This window comes from Alosa pseudoharengus, unplaced genomic scaffold, assembly GCF_046254945.1.
Source record: "Alosa pseudoharengus isolate Yale_2024_CS ecotype anadromous, Long Island Sound unplaced genomic scaffold, YU_APseudo_1.1 YU_APseudo_1.1_scf_17, whole genome shotgun sequence".
Lineage (NCBI taxonomy): Eukaryota > Metazoa > Chordata > Actinopteri > Clupeiformes > Clupeidae > Alosa > Alosa pseudoharengus.
Genome location: NW_027468640.1, coordinates 811248 through 829585, shown reverse-complemented (window position 1 = coordinate 829585; position 18338 = coordinate 811248). Strand labels below are relative to the sequence as shown.

General features: G+C 41.5%; 1 protein-coding gene across 3 annotated transcripts in view; it reads right to left on the bottom strand.

Annotated features, from left to right (window-relative positions):
- Positions 1-378: 378 nt before the first annotated feature.
- ppargc1a (peroxisome proliferator-activated receptor gamma, coactivator 1 alpha) overlaps positions 379-18338 on the bottom strand; it is a 121379-nt gene continuing 103419 nt past the window's right edge. For all 3 annotated transcript variants that reach the window (XM_076288436.1, XM_076288437.1, XM_076288438.1), the window contains one exon: positions 379-746. In XM_076288436.1, coding sequence (XP_076144551.1) covers positions 643-746 — 104 coding nt within the window. In that variant the 3' untranslated portion in view covers positions 379-642. The remainder of the gene's footprint in view (positions 747-18338) is intronic.

Here is an 18338-nt window from a genome sequence, read left to right as displayed (position 1 = left end):
ATATATGCATACATACATATATGATGTCCACACACATATATCCTATGTGTGTATGTGAAGAGATATGTTTACTATCCTATCCTATGTTTACATATACAGATATGGTATATGCACATGTGGAGATAGATGCTGTTTGTAGCTTGTGTAAAACTCTACTTGTAGTCTGGTGGGGGGGTCATGGTGGGGGTTAGTGGTGGTGGTGGGGGGGAGGGTACGTTGTAGTGGGGGGGTACGGAGCTGGACATTCCGCGACATTGGGTGGAGCGACGTGACCTCACAGGGTGGAGTAGGGTGGAGCAGGGTGACCTCGTCACCTCCATAGGGTGGAGCAGGGTGGAGTAGGGTGGAGCAGGGTGACCTCGTCACCTCCACAGGGTGGAGCAGGGTGACCTCGTCACCTCCACAGGGTGGAGCAGGGTGGAGCAGGGTGGGGTAGGGTGGAGCATCGTGACCTCGTCACCTCCACAGGGTGGAGTAGGGTGGAGCAGGGTGGGGTAGGGTGGAGCATCGTGACCTCGTCACCTCCACAGGGTGGAGTAGGGTGGAGCAGGGTGGGGTAGGGTGGAGCATCGTGACCTCGTCACCTCCACAGGGTGGAGTAGGGTGGAGCAGGGTGGAGTAGGGTGGAGCATCGTGACCTCGTCACCTCCTCAGGCTGCTCTGAGCTTCCTGCAGCAGGCTGTCAAAGTCCACGCAGTCGTACTGGCTCTTACAGGAGGCTGGATCAAAGTCGTCTGAGTGGGAGTCTGCAGGGAGGACAAGAACAAGACAGTCAATACACACACACACATGCACACACACACTGGTATTTATTACTTAGTGGGGCCACCTGTCAAAAAAGGTGCTATATGGGAACCACTGTTTCCAGAGGTGCTACAGGTCTGAAAAAAATCAGGCTTGTTTGTTTAAAATTATCAAACTGACTGGTCACCTCAAATTAGTGATACACTCGCAAAAAGTTTCCTGACCTGAATTTACAGCCACATTTGGGGACCAGCAAAATAAGCCAAGATATTGTGATGAGTGGGGACCTCATTTACATAAACACGCCTACTATGATAAAAAACAACACACACGGGGACCTCATACATGATGGGGACCAATCTCATTAGCATAAGGATACACACACACACACAGTCAAGATTTTGGGAGAGGTGGGGACAAATCTGAAATTTGAAGCAAATCTATTGATAAGTATATATACTTTTTTGATCCCGTGAGGGAAATTTGGTCTCTGCATTTAACCCAATCAGTGAATTAGTGAAACACAAACAGCACACAGTGAACACACAGTGAGGTGAAGCACACACTAATCCTGGCGCAGTGAGCTGCCTGCTACAATGGCGGCGCTCGGGGAGCAGTGAGGGGTTAGGTGCCTTGCTCAAGGGCACTTCAGCCGCGGCCCACTGGTCGGGGCTCGAACCGGCAACCCTCCGGTTACAAGTCCAGAGTGCTAACCAGTGGGCCACGGCTGCCCCAAAGCCTAGAAAGCCTAGAAAAATAGGACAGATCATGGACACCCACTGCAGACCCTCACGATCACTGTGCTTGTGCAGCCACACGTACAATAATGTGCTTGAAATGTTCCTTTTGTGTTTTTTTTCTCATTCTCATCGTATGCAGGTTCAGATGTGTTTGCCAACTCTAGAGCTGCCCCTAAAGTGGCGATATTTATATTTTACTCTGCCATTGTAAATAGCCTACTTTTCGTGGCATGTTCCCCCTGTACACAATAAAAATGCTGTGTCTTCGGGGCGCTGTTGCATGGCTGGTTCTCTCATTAGCAACTCGCTATGGCTGTGCTCTATGGCTATGCTAGGTGAACGATTCCCCTATTACAAGTTCATTTTCCATCAAATTGACTTCATAAATTTTATATTAAGGTGAAAATCTTGCATAGTTCTACACAAAATACATAACATGGGCACACATTTTCACAAGTTAACTTTTACTTCTGCCTTTCATTTACTACGAACTTGAGAATGCAGCGTAATGATCCTCATTATCATCCGATTTCAAAAGTTGTGTAGGTGTGTAGTGCATTTATGTGCATGGTTGTGGGGGAGGGAGAGTGGACGTAAATCCACTAGTTGTTCTCCTCATTGCAATCCTGGCAAACACACAAAATGTCATGACTTGGGACAAACTAAAACTTTGAATCAAATGCTAAGCAAATGTGAACTGGGGCCTGTATCCATTGAAAACATGAGAGACCTGGATTTCATCCCTACGATGATACAAATAGTTCAGGATGGAGTTCCCACTTGACGATACAAACACACACACACACACAGGTATTTATCTCTTTCCATATATATATATATATATATATATATATATATATATATATATATATATATGATGCACCATATACATATATGTGTGACAAGCCTCAACTTACCTCCTACTGTAAGAGAGGTGAGAAGTAGACAGATCATAGACACCCATTGCAGACCTCCACCATCATCATTCTTGTGTGGCCACATGTGCTTCATACTTCTTGTATGTGTTATTCATTAAGATTTACTATACTTCATACCCTAAACAGTATTATTTATTATTACCGTTCACCATATCTAGAGATTAGCATGATGTGTATTTTAGTTAGCCTATTAGCTGGTTTGATTTGAGCATCAAACCAGCTAATAGGCTAACTGAAACACACCATGCCAATCTCTAGGTATGGTGAAGGGTATGTGATGTGGGACTATTTTAAATCCATAGGCCAAGGGAACTTTATCAGGATGCATAGTATCCTGGATCCATTAAATAACGCCTTTAAAAATAAAAATCTGCCTGCCTCTATGGGAATTCAATATAGGTTTAAGGGTATGAATACTTATGCACCCTGTATTTTAATGAAGAACATTTATTTATTTACGATACATTATTCATTTACAAAGAAAATTGGTGTCCTTAAAGGTTGGATTTTACCTCATTTTTGTAATTAAGGCATTAAGATCCATTTCCAAAAGATGATTTTTTTATTCCTCTTTTTAGTCAACTTAAGCATGGGGCTGAATACTTTTTCTAGGCACTGTATTTCATGGATCCGGGATACTATGCATCCTGATAAAGTCCCCTTGGCCTTTGGAGTTAAAATAGCCCCACATCACATACCCTTCACCATATCTAGAGATTGGCATGGTGTTATTCAGTTAGCCTGTTAGCTGGTTTGATGCTCATTGAGCTCAATGCAAATTAAACCAGCTAATAGGCTAACTGAAATAAAACCATGCCAATCTCTAGGTATGGTGAAGGGTATGTGATGTGGGGCTATTTTAATTCCAAAGGCCAAGGGAACTTTATCAGGATGCATAGTATCCTGGACCCATGAAATAACTGGCCTTTCAAAAAAAAAATCTGCCTGCCTCTATTGGAATTTAACATTGGGGTGCCAATACTTATGACCCCTGTATTTTAAGGAAGAACATTTATTTATTTGATACATTATTCATTCACAAAGAACATTGGTGTCCTTAAAGGTTGGATATTTCTGAATTTTTTTAACTTATGGCATTAAGATAAATGTCCAAAAGATGATTTTATATTCCCCTTTTTAGTCAACTTTAGCAGAGGTGCAAATAATTCTAGAGGGTACTGTATTGTAAGACAAAAGGGAATAAATTATATGTTATAAACTGTACCCATAGCTAATGTTACTTGGGCTAGCTACATAGTGCTAACAGACGCACAAGCAGGCTCTCATGAGATGCCTAGAATGGCTTCTCTCTGCATTACATTTTCTCTCTACTATTATTCACTCCAAACTAATTACAGGTAATTCAGGAATTACAGTTTTCTTTTGAGGGAAACAATTCGTTTCTACACAAAAAATTTGATAGCCTGCCAGTTTCTGTTTTTTAAAGCTGTGGGCTCTGCTTCTAAGCATCTAACACAGTCTAGTTTCCCTGGGACACGTAAAGATTTAAGAAAAACACTCAAGTGCTTTTCTATTGCTTCCACTTCCTTCGTTTCCCATTTCCTCTTTGGAACAAAGTGAGCTGTCGAGAGAGAGAGAGAAAGAGAGAGATAAACAAAACTTGATTCCAAAAAGTCATATTAAAGGTTCTCTAAGCATGGTAGGGTCACATTACTTCCGATGATGTTTGAAGTAGAGGTTTTGGCAAAATGGCAGCGAGCTTTCTTTTCATTAAACTCTTTGTACACAAACAATCAAGTTTGCTCTAGTTCACGTGTAGAGACCCTGGTGATACTTCAAACAAGGTTTCATGTTGTGTCAAGCCTTCTTAGCGTATTAAAAATAGCGATTTTGATGCGATCATAGAAGGATAGGGCAACGCGTCGACGTAATCGATGACATCGACGCAAAAAATATGTTGACGCAAAATATGAGTGTCGATTCGTCAAGCATAACGTGTGCTGCTAAATATTTTTAATTTTACATCTTCAGTGTTTTCCATACGTTGACTAATCTGTGGCTGGGCACCACAAAATCAAAACCGGCCACCACACATTGATAGAACACATTGTTCTATGTTGTAGGCCTACTATTTTAAAGATTAGATAAGTTCATTTCATTGAGCTGCACTTTTTACTCACACAGCCTTTCCTCGCCCCGCCCGCTCTCTCTCGTAATGAGCCCGCTGCTTCTCTGCATGACCATTTAACAAAATATTCACGATTGTTGAAGGATTGTTGTTGCCACATAGAAGCACTGCATAGAACAGTGGGCTAAATTGCCAATAAATCCGCTTAGCATCGTGACCATGCTGCGCAAATTTGTTCAAAACTACTGCATTAAAAGTTAAAGTAAACTCTAAACTCTGCTAAGGTCTTATCACAACATAGTACATTGAGGAGACTAAACTAAGTTAAGTTACAGTATGCAATCAAGCAGTATCTCAAAGCTAACGTTAGAATACTGTTTGGATGTCAAGTTTAGCATGCTTACTTGCAGCTGCTTGTATTCGTTACTCATGCAGGGCTCATTTTATTGACTCGGAATGTTTGCAAAATCCCGATGTAAAAGGAAAAGTGTTTTCCAAGACTCAAAAGTGCTTGTCCAAAGGAGAAGTAGGTCCTACAAACCGTTATTTGAACTGACTACGTTATGAATTGCATCCACACATCAGCAGCCTTTTAACTGTGTTAATGTTAATTGCAAGGATTCCCACACAAACGTCTTCAAATGACAGGCACTCAATTAGACATACACTACTGAACTTTATTTAATGCTACCTCTGACTAAGAATGCATTACTTTGCACTTTTATAGGCGTAGTCTTATTTTGGAATCTTAAGAGCAATAAACAAATATTGCAATGTTAAAAAATTCATGTTTTTTCATTCAGATATGTAAATAAACATGTATAAGTTGCTATTATAATGAATTAATGGGGAGATAATCGATAATCGAATCAGACTGAAAAAATGAATCGTTAGATTAATCGATGCATCGAAAAAAATAATCGCTAGATTAATTGTTAATGGTCTGCGAAAACGTTTGTCTTCTTTTTATGTCAGTCCGTGGTTCCTTCATAAATTGCGCAGCAAATTATCAGACGAGTGACAGAAGCACTGCGCATAATTTGACCAGCAGTCTTCGCGTCCATAGTTTGTGAAACGTTGCTGCGTCCGAGCAAAGATTCTAGATGCCCAGCGCAACTCCAAAAAGGAGGACAAATGAGCGTCCGGTTTGAGGCTGCGCCGGATGCCAGACAGGGCTTTTAAAATCCATATGTCCAGCCTAAATACGAACGTATGGCCAACCTATCGCTAACTGGCTTACCAACTCTTTCTCCTGCTCATGTAGGCTACCTGCGTATCCCTCAGGCCTCTGCACGAAAACGTCAGGCATATTTGTTCATAGCCTACTGCATTAATACCGTTTGCACACCTTTAACCACACCCGTGAAAAACATCTTCACTCTGCAACCCCTACACTTCCTCCCGTAGCCTCATAGTCACTTATACAATTGCCTTTTAAATACACGAAACCTGATGGAGACATTTCACTCGCTCTATTTCACTCCCATACGCAAATTTAATACCTCCCTTTCGAAAATTCAAGACATCCCAGACAATTTAAGACTTTTTTAGGCCTTAAAAACCGAAAGTTGTATTTAAGACTTTTTAAGGATCCGCGGGAACCCTGGGTTGTATATGTAAGGGATAATGGACGACATGCTGTTTAACTATACAAAGTTAATACACATTCTAGATGATAAACAGCCCGACGCGAAGCGTCAAAAAGGGCGAAGTCCATTATCCTGCTTATTCCACTGTTGCCACTTGCATTGTGTTCATTTACTGTTATAATGGAAAAGTTTTAATCTCTAAAACTATGGTTTGTAGAACTACTTCTTTCCGCCACAAAGCACAAACTGCCGTTACTAGTTCTAAATGGATGGTTGCTATGGCCAAAGGCCAGTCGTTAGTTCCATGTCTCCCGTTGTCAAGCAGGCATATCTTAGCCAACTAAAGGCATCTCAAGCGGTCCTACACACACTTCACTTCAATAAAACAGATAGAATCAAATTCAGGTAGGATAAAACATGAGTTGTGGGGACCAATTGAAAAAGTCCTACACACACAAAGTTGTGGGGACCAACTAAAGGCATCTCAAGCGGTCCTACACACACTTCACTTCAATAAAACAGTTAAAATCAAAGTGAGGTAGGATAAAACATGAGTTGTGGGGACCAATTGAAAAAGTCCTACACACACAAAGTTGTGGGGACCAACTAAAGGCATCTCAAGCGGTCCTACACACACTTCACTTCAATAAAACAGTTAAAATCAAAGTGAGGTAGGATAAAACATCAGTTGTGGGGACCAATTGATAGAATTCAAAAAGCCCTGGCCTACTCTCAGCTTCAATAGGATATATCAGTTGTTGGAATCAAGTGAAAGCAAAGACTACATATATTGTAAGACAAAGGGGAAGAAATTGTATGCTATAAACTGTACCCAAAGGTTACGTTACTTAGGCTGGCTACGTAGTGCTAACAGACACATCATGATTATGTTACCTGAGTGGCACATGTTGGGAGGTCACTGCTAGAAGGCACATTTTCCAGGCTGCAAGTGGCATCCTCACCCTTGATAAGAAGAGAAATACATGTGCACAAAGTGTTAACATGTACCCTATGAATAGACCGTCAGTCATAACAACCTTCTAAACACCTTCACCTTGCACTTAGATTTGTATCTTTTTTTAAAACAGTGCATGTATGCTATAAACTGTACCCATTGCTAATGTTACTTAGGCTAGCAAAGTAGTGCTAACAGACATACAAGCAGCCTCTCTTATGAGATGACAAGAATGGTTACTTTCTGCCTGGCATTTTCTCTCTCCTAGTATGATGCAGTAAAAGTTGCATGTAATTCAAATTAGTGGCTAACTAGCTAGTTAGCAATAGTTTACATACAGCTCCAGGAGTTATGTTACAGTGAGCAGAACGATAGCTGGACAAACTAGTTTCACATGAGGTGTAAGCACCAGCGCTATTACTGTGGCCCTAGCCTACCTAATGACCGTCAAATTCTGCTTCACAATACTATTTCCACAACAGGCAAAGACTGATTATGTTACCTGAGTGGCAGATGTTGGGAGGTCACTGGTAGAAGGCACATTTTCCAAGCTGCAAGTGGCAGCCTCACCCTTGACAAGAAGAGAAAGACATGGGCACAAAGTGTTAACGTGTACCTTATAAATAGACCGTCAGTCATAACAACCTTCTAAACACTTTCACCTTGCACTTAAATTGCCATCTTTCATTATTTTATTTAACATGAGTTATAGGCACCGGGTGCAAGAAACCATGAAGGCCCTACACACAAACCTGACTTCAATATGATAATTAGAAGCAAGTTAAGAAAGGATAAAGCATTAGTTGTGGGGACTAAGTGAAAGAAATCTTAAAAAACCTACAAACCCTACACACAAACATACTCAACTTCAATAATGACAATGCATAGCAAGCTGAGGTAGAATAAATGGTTAGTTGTGAAGACCATACAAAGGAATTTAAAGGTGTGGTTCAGGATTTTGGACATAGGACCTTCATTTCCAAGTTAGCAAGTGTGATATTTATCAGTGGAGACCGTTTTAAACATATTTCATCCAGTCCTTCTAGTTCGCAGAGTTCGCAGGTGCTAGGCTAGCGCAAGTCATCCGTATGTGTTAGCCTGCCACTAAAAACAGTCTTACCCACTCCACAGTACACCCGAGGCAAATAAATTATAACGCCAGATTATCGATGTAAATGTCTGTGTTGATAGTTTTATTTCTAACATTATTCTATCCTTGCATTTTAAATGATCGCATTACATTTTGAGGGACTAGTTTTTAAGCAGCGGCAGAATTTTACTTGCTCTGGTTAGTAGTACTGCGCCGAAAAGTAAACAGAGAAGCGCACTCCAATCGGGACACCTACAGTGGGCATCGCTTTCAAATGACCACTTCATTCGCGCATTACGAGGCCGTGAAGCTGCATGAAGCTTTAGTACCACTTTCAGCCACTGTGCGTCGCTCTGCCACTGTACATCGCTCTGCCTGCCGCCCCCCTTCTGAAAAAGCAGGAGACTTGCAGAGAGTAATCCCAGCCTACGAATTCAATAACAAAATAAATCATGCATAATTAAACATTACCTCGATTTAGGCTACTTGGGTATGTCTTAAGGCTTGACTACACAGTGGTAACGAAAATCGAAATCGAAATTTGCTGTCTACATTATTGTCAGTGTTGGGTTAACGCAACTACGCAAATCAAAACAGTGGTGTGATAATTGAGCCAGTAGAGAAATAACTGTTCAGAATGAATCTGTAGCCTTGGGTAGGCTTCTGCGACGTTTTTAACAGGCTACGCTATAGAGGCTTAGATATTAGCGTGTTTCCATCCAACTTCCTAATGCGCATTTAATCTATTCGAATAAGAGATCCCGGTTGGAAACACGTGAAATGCGCATCAAAAATCCTAATGCGCATCTATATTTGATTCGCTAGAGGGGGGTGGATTAACTCTCGATGCGCATAAGGTATAATGCGAATAAAGTTGATGGAAACGGTTTATTCGCATCGTGTGACGTAACCTTCAGAGAATCTCAGCAATCTCTGGCGCTTCCCTATAACATTAGGCAACTTGGTGTGTTCTCTTGCTTGTTTCCGTAGAATAAAACTGAATACACGCATCGGTGCACAGCTGTTTTGCTGACGCTAAAGTTTTCGCCAACAACTCGATTGGCACACATCGCAAGTTTATACAACTAGTGCAGTGCCCGTTAAAACATGCCATTCCTGTAGAAAACCTGTAGCCCGATACATGCCCGCAGGTATGCCTGCTTTAACAATAGGATGATAGGGAAAAACATCATTCCAGCTAAGCATTCAATAATGTATACTGAATATCATAATATATTAGCCTATAATTAATGTGCAGTAGCCTAAGAAGAATTTAGGCATGACTGCATGTGATTTCTACAGATCGGAATGGAATAACAAATGTTTTGAGTTAAGGCTATAGGCCTAGCTTATTGCATAACTTTCCTGATAGTGAAGACAAGCCATTTTGTGATCGTTTGACATTTGCAACGATGTGACTCAAAAGCAGTGTTTGGTAGCATAAGTGACGTTTCTCTGTCTGCCACTTGTTGTCTAGCTGTGTGGCACGTCTTCTGAAACGTTAAATTCGGGACCATTAGCCCATGGCTTGTTTCAATTTGGGACCTTGCAGTCGGAAATGTAGTTTGTTTTTTCAAAGTCTCACGTCCAATGTAGCCTGGGCTATTCAAAGCATCAGTTTATTGCACATACTTTTCATGTAATTTTGAATAGAACTACATACTCGTGTTTGTTGGCCTGTTGTTGCAAAATCCGCGTAATCATTTTATGCAAGTAAACATACAGGAAGTCTTTATTGTTGAGATCAGAGATGATAATCAAATATCTTGCATTTTAACCGTGATTTGGTGCTGCCAAATCTCCGCTTATCCTCTCTCTGGTCCTGTGCGCAGTTCTGTGTGAGAGGGTGGCTATGGTAGAGCGGAGAAAGCCAACGTGTGTTTCTTTTACCGATATATAACGATATATTTAGCTTTTCTTATCCAAACAATGTCAAACTATGCACTGCACTTACTCATGCCAGTAACAAGACACTACTCATGCCAGTAGCAAGACACCTGCCAAGTTTGAAATCGAACGGACCAACGACACGCAGACAGACAGACAGACATTCCTGCAATTTATGGATAGATAGATGCGATGGCTTGTTTGTTGGGATAGGCATCCGACAACGAGTAGCCTACTCGGGGCAACAGCCAGGTCTATCATTCGTCATAATTCTTCAAACCCTGACTTGTGAATCTAAAGGTCTCCACCCACTGTTGCTCAGTGAAGTAGAGCTATAATCGGCCTTTAAATTTAGGCCCGACAAGACCCGACCCCCACAGAAATCAGCCCGAGCCCTGACCGAGCCCGAGACTGACAGCTTTTTAAAAGCCCGAACCCGTTTACAGCCCGACATTATTCAAATGTCCGCACGCACGCAGCTCTTTTGCCTTTTGTCAAGAATGAGTAACATTTGACATCATTTATTCATGACTAACGTAGCCTAGGCCACTTGGAAGTTGGAACAAAGAAACAAAATAGCAAGTCCTCTCAGCATTCTGAAGTTTGCGGGAACCCTCCCATACGCAGCCCCGACATTAAATAGTTCTTGCTCCAGCTTTTCAAACCCCTCGCCATTTACGTTATTAAAAGGCCTAATGTCTTTACAGCGAAAGCTGACACACTTCTCCTCCGTAATCATTTGTTTCACCTTTGCAGGGTTTGATTTTGTTGCTGTAGCCTAACAAACGATGTGATCCTGATGGGCACTGACAGCTTTGATCGATCAACATGCCTTATCAGCGACGAATTCCCTGCCGTTCTACAGAATGTTGCATCCTTTGGATTTTACATAACCACTGGCTCATTATTCTCATTATGCACATGATCAAAACTTTTCCACACCTCAGACTTTGCTTTCTTTGCCGGTGCAACTAAAACGCCTGTCACAAGAGGCCAGCCTCTGTTTCACCTAAGCATCCATTTCTGCATCTTTCTCGCAGCTAACCGAAACGCATCACCTGACCGCTCATTTAGCCTACCGTGCAAGCCCGAGCCCAGCCCGAGCCCGCGTGAAATGATAGAAATGAAGCTCTATAGAATGTACTGTATACAGTGAAGTGCCAAATTTAGAAGAGTCATTTCCAGTGGAAGAACAAAATGCTGAATGAAGCCCAAAGATATGAAGGCATATCTGGCCAGTTGTTATTTTTTGAAGACGTACTGTAAATGGTTGGGCTATAGGCCTAGTTTGCAAGAAGGAAACATAAAGCGTGAGCATGCCACACTATCCACAGCTGTGGTAGCGGGGGTAGGAGGATTACTGTTAGCGCAGGATTTATATAAAAAAAGAAGGCCTGCCTCAAATGCAGGCTTGCCCAAAAAAAGGCCTGTGGTTTGCGCAGCCTACAGTAAGTAGGTCAGTGAGTTAGGAGCCCTATAGACTTCTTTTAAGCTGTCTCAGAGGTGGAAAGTTGCGTTCGTTGGGGGCAGGGCCGAATTAACATATCATAGACCCTTGTGCCCCCCCTGCCCCCCAGCCAACGTGAATCTGGCGGTCAGTTAATAGGCCTATCTGTGAGGCCAAGGCTCACCAAATAGCCCGTTTGTTTACAACTAACATTACATTTAATTAAACTGCTTATGCTATGCCGAAATAGTTTCAACATTTTGAATATCAGTGTCGGGTGAATTAGGAAATGCCTTATGGCTGAAAGCTGCTTGGGATCCCCCCCTGTCAAGCAATAACCATACAAAAAGTTAAAAACAGATGACATGATGCGCGTCACTGACATAATGCGCAAATAATATAGCCTAGATATTCCAATATATTCGAATACATGTGTTTATTTTAGAGGGGATATTCGAACGTCATTTTTGAGCAATTTTGACAGCCTTAGTCCACTGTAGGCTACGCCAATCGCCTATTAACACCTTCCACCTAACCCCGGTGAGTGGGGGTCGCTATAATGCGTGTGAAATAGCACCATTGAGTATGCGAAATAGCCTTAAAATCGTTCCGGTGTTGTGTGCCTTCTGGTTTCTCCACCTACTGGTTTCCTTGTGCGTGCATGCGCTGCAGCAGTTGTCAGACATTCACAAACAAGTTGTTTTAGGCGGTTTGAAGTCGCTTTTCATACGCCATGAGCGCTCGGCTACATTACAGCCACTCGGACAAAAGACATAAACTAGCATTAAACTGGATTCGATCCCGCAAAAGCAACACACGCGTGACTCTCTCCATCCTGATTCCCTACTCTTTGAGCCAACTAATATGTTAGGCGAATCAATTAACTATTGTAGGCTACCATTAATTAATAACGTAGGCAACACCCAGGTAACATGTTGTCCAGGCTATCTGAAACAAGGGGTTGCCTCTCATCTACAACAACTGGTTGGGCTGCTACAGTCGTCAGTGCACTGTGCACAGTAGGCCTATGCTCTTTGTGGTTGATCAACTAAAAATAAAAGATGTATTTGGTGATGACGTTATTGTGGGCCTAGTAGACCTAAATTTTGAGAAATGAGAAACGATCTACATAGCGCACAGTGTTGCGCGGTCTGCCCGAAATTAGATCAATACAGTAAAGCATCAATACAGTAAAGTCAACAGTAAAGAAGCTGAAGACGCGAGTTAAAATAATAAAGACACCCCTTCAGGAAAAGCGATATAGGCTATGGGAAATATTGGGAAAGGTTCTTAAAGATGACAGTAGTACAAGTTATGGTCTATGTAGGCCTACTTCTTGCGAAGCCATTTAAGTATGTCAGCCAAAACGGGCAGCCTGCAGGAATAAATCTACCGGTATGTATAGGTTCGCGCATGCATAAAAGTTACCTTAGTTCGTTGTGTTTGTGACTTTAAACAGTGGATGTGCTTTAGTAAATGTGCTTTGTGCTTCATTCAGCATTATAAACCAGTTCTTACGCTAACGTTTTGACCAGCAATGTATCTCAGTCTTGCCTATACCTTGCCTCACCATTTCTGTTTTCGAAAGAAAGATGTATGTACATGGCCTTCAAATCGTATCCTATAGTGTTCTAATCCTTGGTGGTTGCGTGCGTGCCTGCGCTCTTATTCTCAGACTCTCTCCTGCGCAAACATTATGTCCTGCATGCCTACTGCGTGTAGTTCTACTGCATAAAGTTTCGCAAATAAATTAGTTTGTTTTACAGAAATGGCCTACTGTCACACTGCATGCAGGCTATAACCAAAAGCACACATTTTGTAAATAAGCGGGTCGGATCGCGGGTCGGGTATAATTTTGTCCTAATTAATATTCGCGGTCCGAGTTGCGGTCGGGTTGATTAAAATAGATTTTGCAAAAAATAGTGTATTTTTCAAGTCAATAAACATTCTTAATTTTCGAATGTATTTGTCAGGGAACATCTGACTTTTAAAAACCATAGGCCTGGTAGTCGCTCAGACAAGGAGTTATAAAATAAAGGCAATACCATTTGTGTCACCTAATGCAGTTCAGTGAATTAGCAAGATACCATCAGAAGCCAAAAATCATAAAGCACCTCTCTCCCCTGCGCATGAAGCTGTCTGCGTGTTGTAGGCTAGATTTGCGTGAGTTCTTTCTATCTGCTTTACTTTTGTGAGTTGCGACCACCTAGGCTATGTTATAGACGTTCTATGAGGTACCAGTGTTTAGCTGTGTCACAAAACAATAAGCTTTGTCAGACTTACTTATTACTTTTAAAATGATATTCAGGGCTATATACATTTTAAACATTCGGGGCTGAAGACCCGACAAAGCCTTGCGTTAATTCTTCAGATGGGAAGTGTCAGGAATTTTCATACGAGAGACGTTCTCATTGGTGGTTAGTATAGGGAATTGACAGCAACATATCCAATCACATTATGAGAGATGCTGAATTTAACATAAACTGCGATGTTTGATTTTAAATTAATATAAATTTAGCCGGGACTGTAAGCTGGCACACGTGGGTGCTCGATGTTTTCAGTGGGTGCCCGAGAGACGGAGCACCCACAGTATCGGCGCCTATGACAAGCGTATCTCGCGGTTGCATCCATTACAAACAAACATGCAATGTGAACGTCTGGGATTGGGAAGAGCACTAAATGCTCTGAATAAGCACAAAGTCAAACCTTTAAATGAAACACTTTAATAATCAAAAAAATAAACCGCTAATGAAGTAAACTTGTGACCATCAAAAATTGTTTATCGCCTGTAACTCAGTGATAACAGGACGTAACAGGAAGGCATTTGGCTGAGCAACGGAGGTTAATATGCTCTATATTTTGTCCAAATTATGTATGTCTATCATCGTTGCACTCGGAGAAAACCAGAATGTTTAATTTGTCCTGCGTTTCTTCTACAGCTGCAAACGGGATTCACTCGCAGTTAACCAAATATTTCTTTATTAGGGCAGGGCAGGCATATTTCTGGCTATTAAATTATTTCTAAACCAGACTGCTAAAGTCTGTAGTGAAGTCTGTGTAGGGTTTTCCAGGCTCCATTTCTTTTTACGAGACACCCTACTCACTTGAGCCATCTACCGGTTGTTTGGGTTGTTGCAGCGTCTCACTGGGAAAAAACAAATAAAAGTCGCGTGACACCGCGTGATCCCACGCGCGGACCGCGAGTGAAGCTGGCCAAGTCGAAGCACTGCCCACTGTAGTAGTAGCCTAGGTAATATCAGTCCGCCGCTGCCGTTGCTTATATGCCTACTACCAACTTCAGGGAACAATGTATAACTATTGCAATGCAATGCAAGGGTAATTTTATTTCTAACAGTATTCTATCAACACAGACATTTACATCGATAGTCTGGTGTTATAATTTATATGCCTCGGGTGCACTGTGGAGTGGGTAAGACTGTTTTTAGTGGCAGGCTAACACATACTGTTGACGTGCAACTCTGCAACTAGAAGGACTGGATAAAACGTGCTGAAAACAGTCTCCACTGATAAATATCACACTTGCTAACTTGAAAATGAGGTTGTATGTCTAGAATCCTGACCCACCCCTTTGAAAAGGCACGGAATACACTCAGCTACTGCCAAACACTTAAAATTGAGGGACTGTAAAAACATCACCTGTGGGGACCAATTGAAAAAGTACTACACACACACAAAGTTGTGGGGACCAACTAAAGGCATCTCAAGCGGTCCTACACACACTTCACTTCAATAAAACAGATAGAATCAAATTGAGGTAGGATAAAACATGAGTTGTGGGGACCAATTGAAAAAGTCCTACACACACAAAGTTGTGGGGACCAACTAAAGGCATCTCAAGCGGTCCTACACACACTTCACTTCAATAAAACAGTTAAAATCAAAGTGAGGTAGGATAAAACATCAGTTGTGGGGACCAAATGAAAAAGTCCTACACACACAAAGTTGTGGGGACCAACTAAAGGCATCTCAAGCGGTCCTACACACACTTCACTTCAATAAAACGGATAGAAATCAAATTGAGGTAGGATAAAACATGAGTTGAGGGGACCAATTGAAAAAGTCCTACACACACAAAGTTGTGGGGACCAACTAAAGGCATCTCAAGCGGTCCTACACACACTTCACTTCAATAAAACAGTTAGAATCAAAGTGAGGTAGGATAAAACATCAGTTGTGGGGACCAATTGATAGAATTCAAAAAGCCCTGGCCTACTCTCAGCTTCAATAGGATATATCAGTTGTTGGAATCAAGTGAAAGCAAAGACTACATATATTGTAAGACAAAGGGGAAGAAATTGTATGCTATAAACTGTACCCAAAGGTTACGTTACTTAGGCTGGCTACGTAGTGCTAACAGACTAATCATGATTATGTTACCTGAGTGGCACATGTTGGGAGGTCACTGCTAGAAGGCACATTTTCCAGGTTGCAAGTGGCATCCTCACCCTTGATAAGAAGAGAAATACATGCGCACAAAGTGTTAACATGTACCCTATGAATAGACCGTCAGTCATAACAACCTTCTAAACACCTTCACCTTGCACTTAGATTTGTATCTTTTTTTAAAACAGTGCATGTATGCTATAAACTGTACCCATTGCTAATGTTACTTAGGCTAGCAAAGTAGTGCTAACAGACATACAAGCAGCCTCTCTTATGAGATGACAAGAATGGTTACTTTCTGCCTGGCATTTTCTCTCTCCTAGTACGATGCAGTAAAAGTTGCATGTAATTCAAATTAGTGGCTAACTAGCTAGTTAGCAATAGTTTACATACAGCTCCAGGAGTTATGTTACAGTGAGCAGAACGATAGCTGGACAAACTAGTTTCACATGAGGTGTAAGCACCAGCGCTATTACTGTGGCCCTAGCCTACCTAATGACCGTCAAATTCTGCTTCACAATACTATTTCCACAACAGGCAAAGACTGATTATGTTACCTGAGTGGCAGATGTTGGGAGGTCACTGGTAGAAGGCACATTTTCCAAGCTGCAAGTGGCAGCCTCACCCTTGACAAGAAGAGAAAGACATGGGCACAAAGTGTTAACGTGTACCTTATAAATAGACCGTCAGTCATAACAACCTTCTAAACACTTTCACCTTGCACTTAAATTGCCATCTTTCATTATTTTATTTAACATGAGTTATAGGCACCGGGTGCAAGAAACCATGAAGGCCCTACACACAAACCTGACTTCAATATGATAATTAGAAGCAAGTTAAGAAAGGATAAAGCATTAGTTGTGGGGACTAAGTGAAAGAAATCTTAAAAAACCTACAAACCCTACACACAAACATACTCAACTTCAATAATGACAATGCATAGCAAGCTGAGGTAGAATAAATGGTCAGTTGTGAAGACCATACAAAGGAATTTAAAGGTGTGGTTCAGGATTTTGGACATAGGACCTTCATTTCCAAGTTAGCAAGTGTGATATTTATCAGTGGAGACCGTTTTAAACATATTTCATCCAGTCCTTCTAGTTGCAGAGTTCGCAGGTGCTAGGCTAGCGCAAGTCATCCGTATGTGTTAGCCTGCCACTAAAAACAGTCTTACCCACTCCACAGTACACCCGAGGCAAATAAATTATAACGCCAGATTATCGATGTAAATGTCTGTGTTGATAGTTTTATTTCTAACATTATTCTATCCTTGCATTTTAAATGATCGCATTACATTTTGAGGGACTAGTTTTTAAGCAGCGGCAGAATTTTACTTGCTCTGGTTAGTAGTACTGCGCCGAAAAGTAAACAGAGAAGCGCACTCCAATCGGGACACCTAGTAGTAGCCTAGGTAATATCAGTCCGCCGCTGCCGTTGCTTATATGCCTACTACCAACTTCAGGGAACAATGTATAATTATTGCAATGCAATGCAAGGGTAATTTTATTTCTAACAGTATTCTATCAACACAGACATTTACATCGATAGTCTGGTGTTATAATTTATATGCCTCGGGTGCACTGTGGAGTGGGTAAGACTGTTTTTACTGGCAGGCTAACACATACTGTTGACTTGCAACTCTGCAACTAGAAGGACTGGATAAAACGTGCTGAAAACAGTCTCCACTGATAAATATCACACTTGCTAACTTGAAAATGAGGTTCTATGTCTAGAATCCTGACCCACCCCTTTGAAAAGGCACGGAATACACTCAGCTACTGCCAAACACTTAAAATTGAGGGACTGTAAAAACATCACTTGTGGGGACCAATTGAAAAAGTACTACACACACAAAGTTGTGGGGACCAACTAAAGGCATCTCAAGCGGTCCTACACACACTTCACTTCAATAAAACAGATAGAATCAAATTCAGGTAGGATAAAACATGAGTTGTGGGGACCAATTGAAAAAGTCCTACACACACAAATTTGTGGGGACCAACTAAAGGCATCTCAAGCGGTCCTACACACACTTCACTTCAATAAAACAGTTAAAATCAAAGTGAGGTAGGATAAAACATCAGTTGTGGGGACCAAATGAAAAAGTCCTACACACACAAAGTTGTGGGGACCAACTAAAGGCATCTCAAGCGGTCCTACACACACTTCAATTCAATAAAACGGATAGAAATCAAATTGAGGTAGGATAAAACATGAGTTGAGGGGACCAATTGAAAAAGTCCTACACACACAAAGTTGTGGGGACCAACTAAAGGCATCTCAAGCGGTCCTACACACACTTCACTTCAATAAAACAGTTAGAATCAAAGTGAGGTAGGATAAAACATCAGTTGTGGGGACCAATTGATAGAATTCAAAAAGCCCTGGCCTACTCTCAGCTTCAATAGGATATATCAGTTGTTGGAATCAAGTGAAAGCAAAGACTACATATATT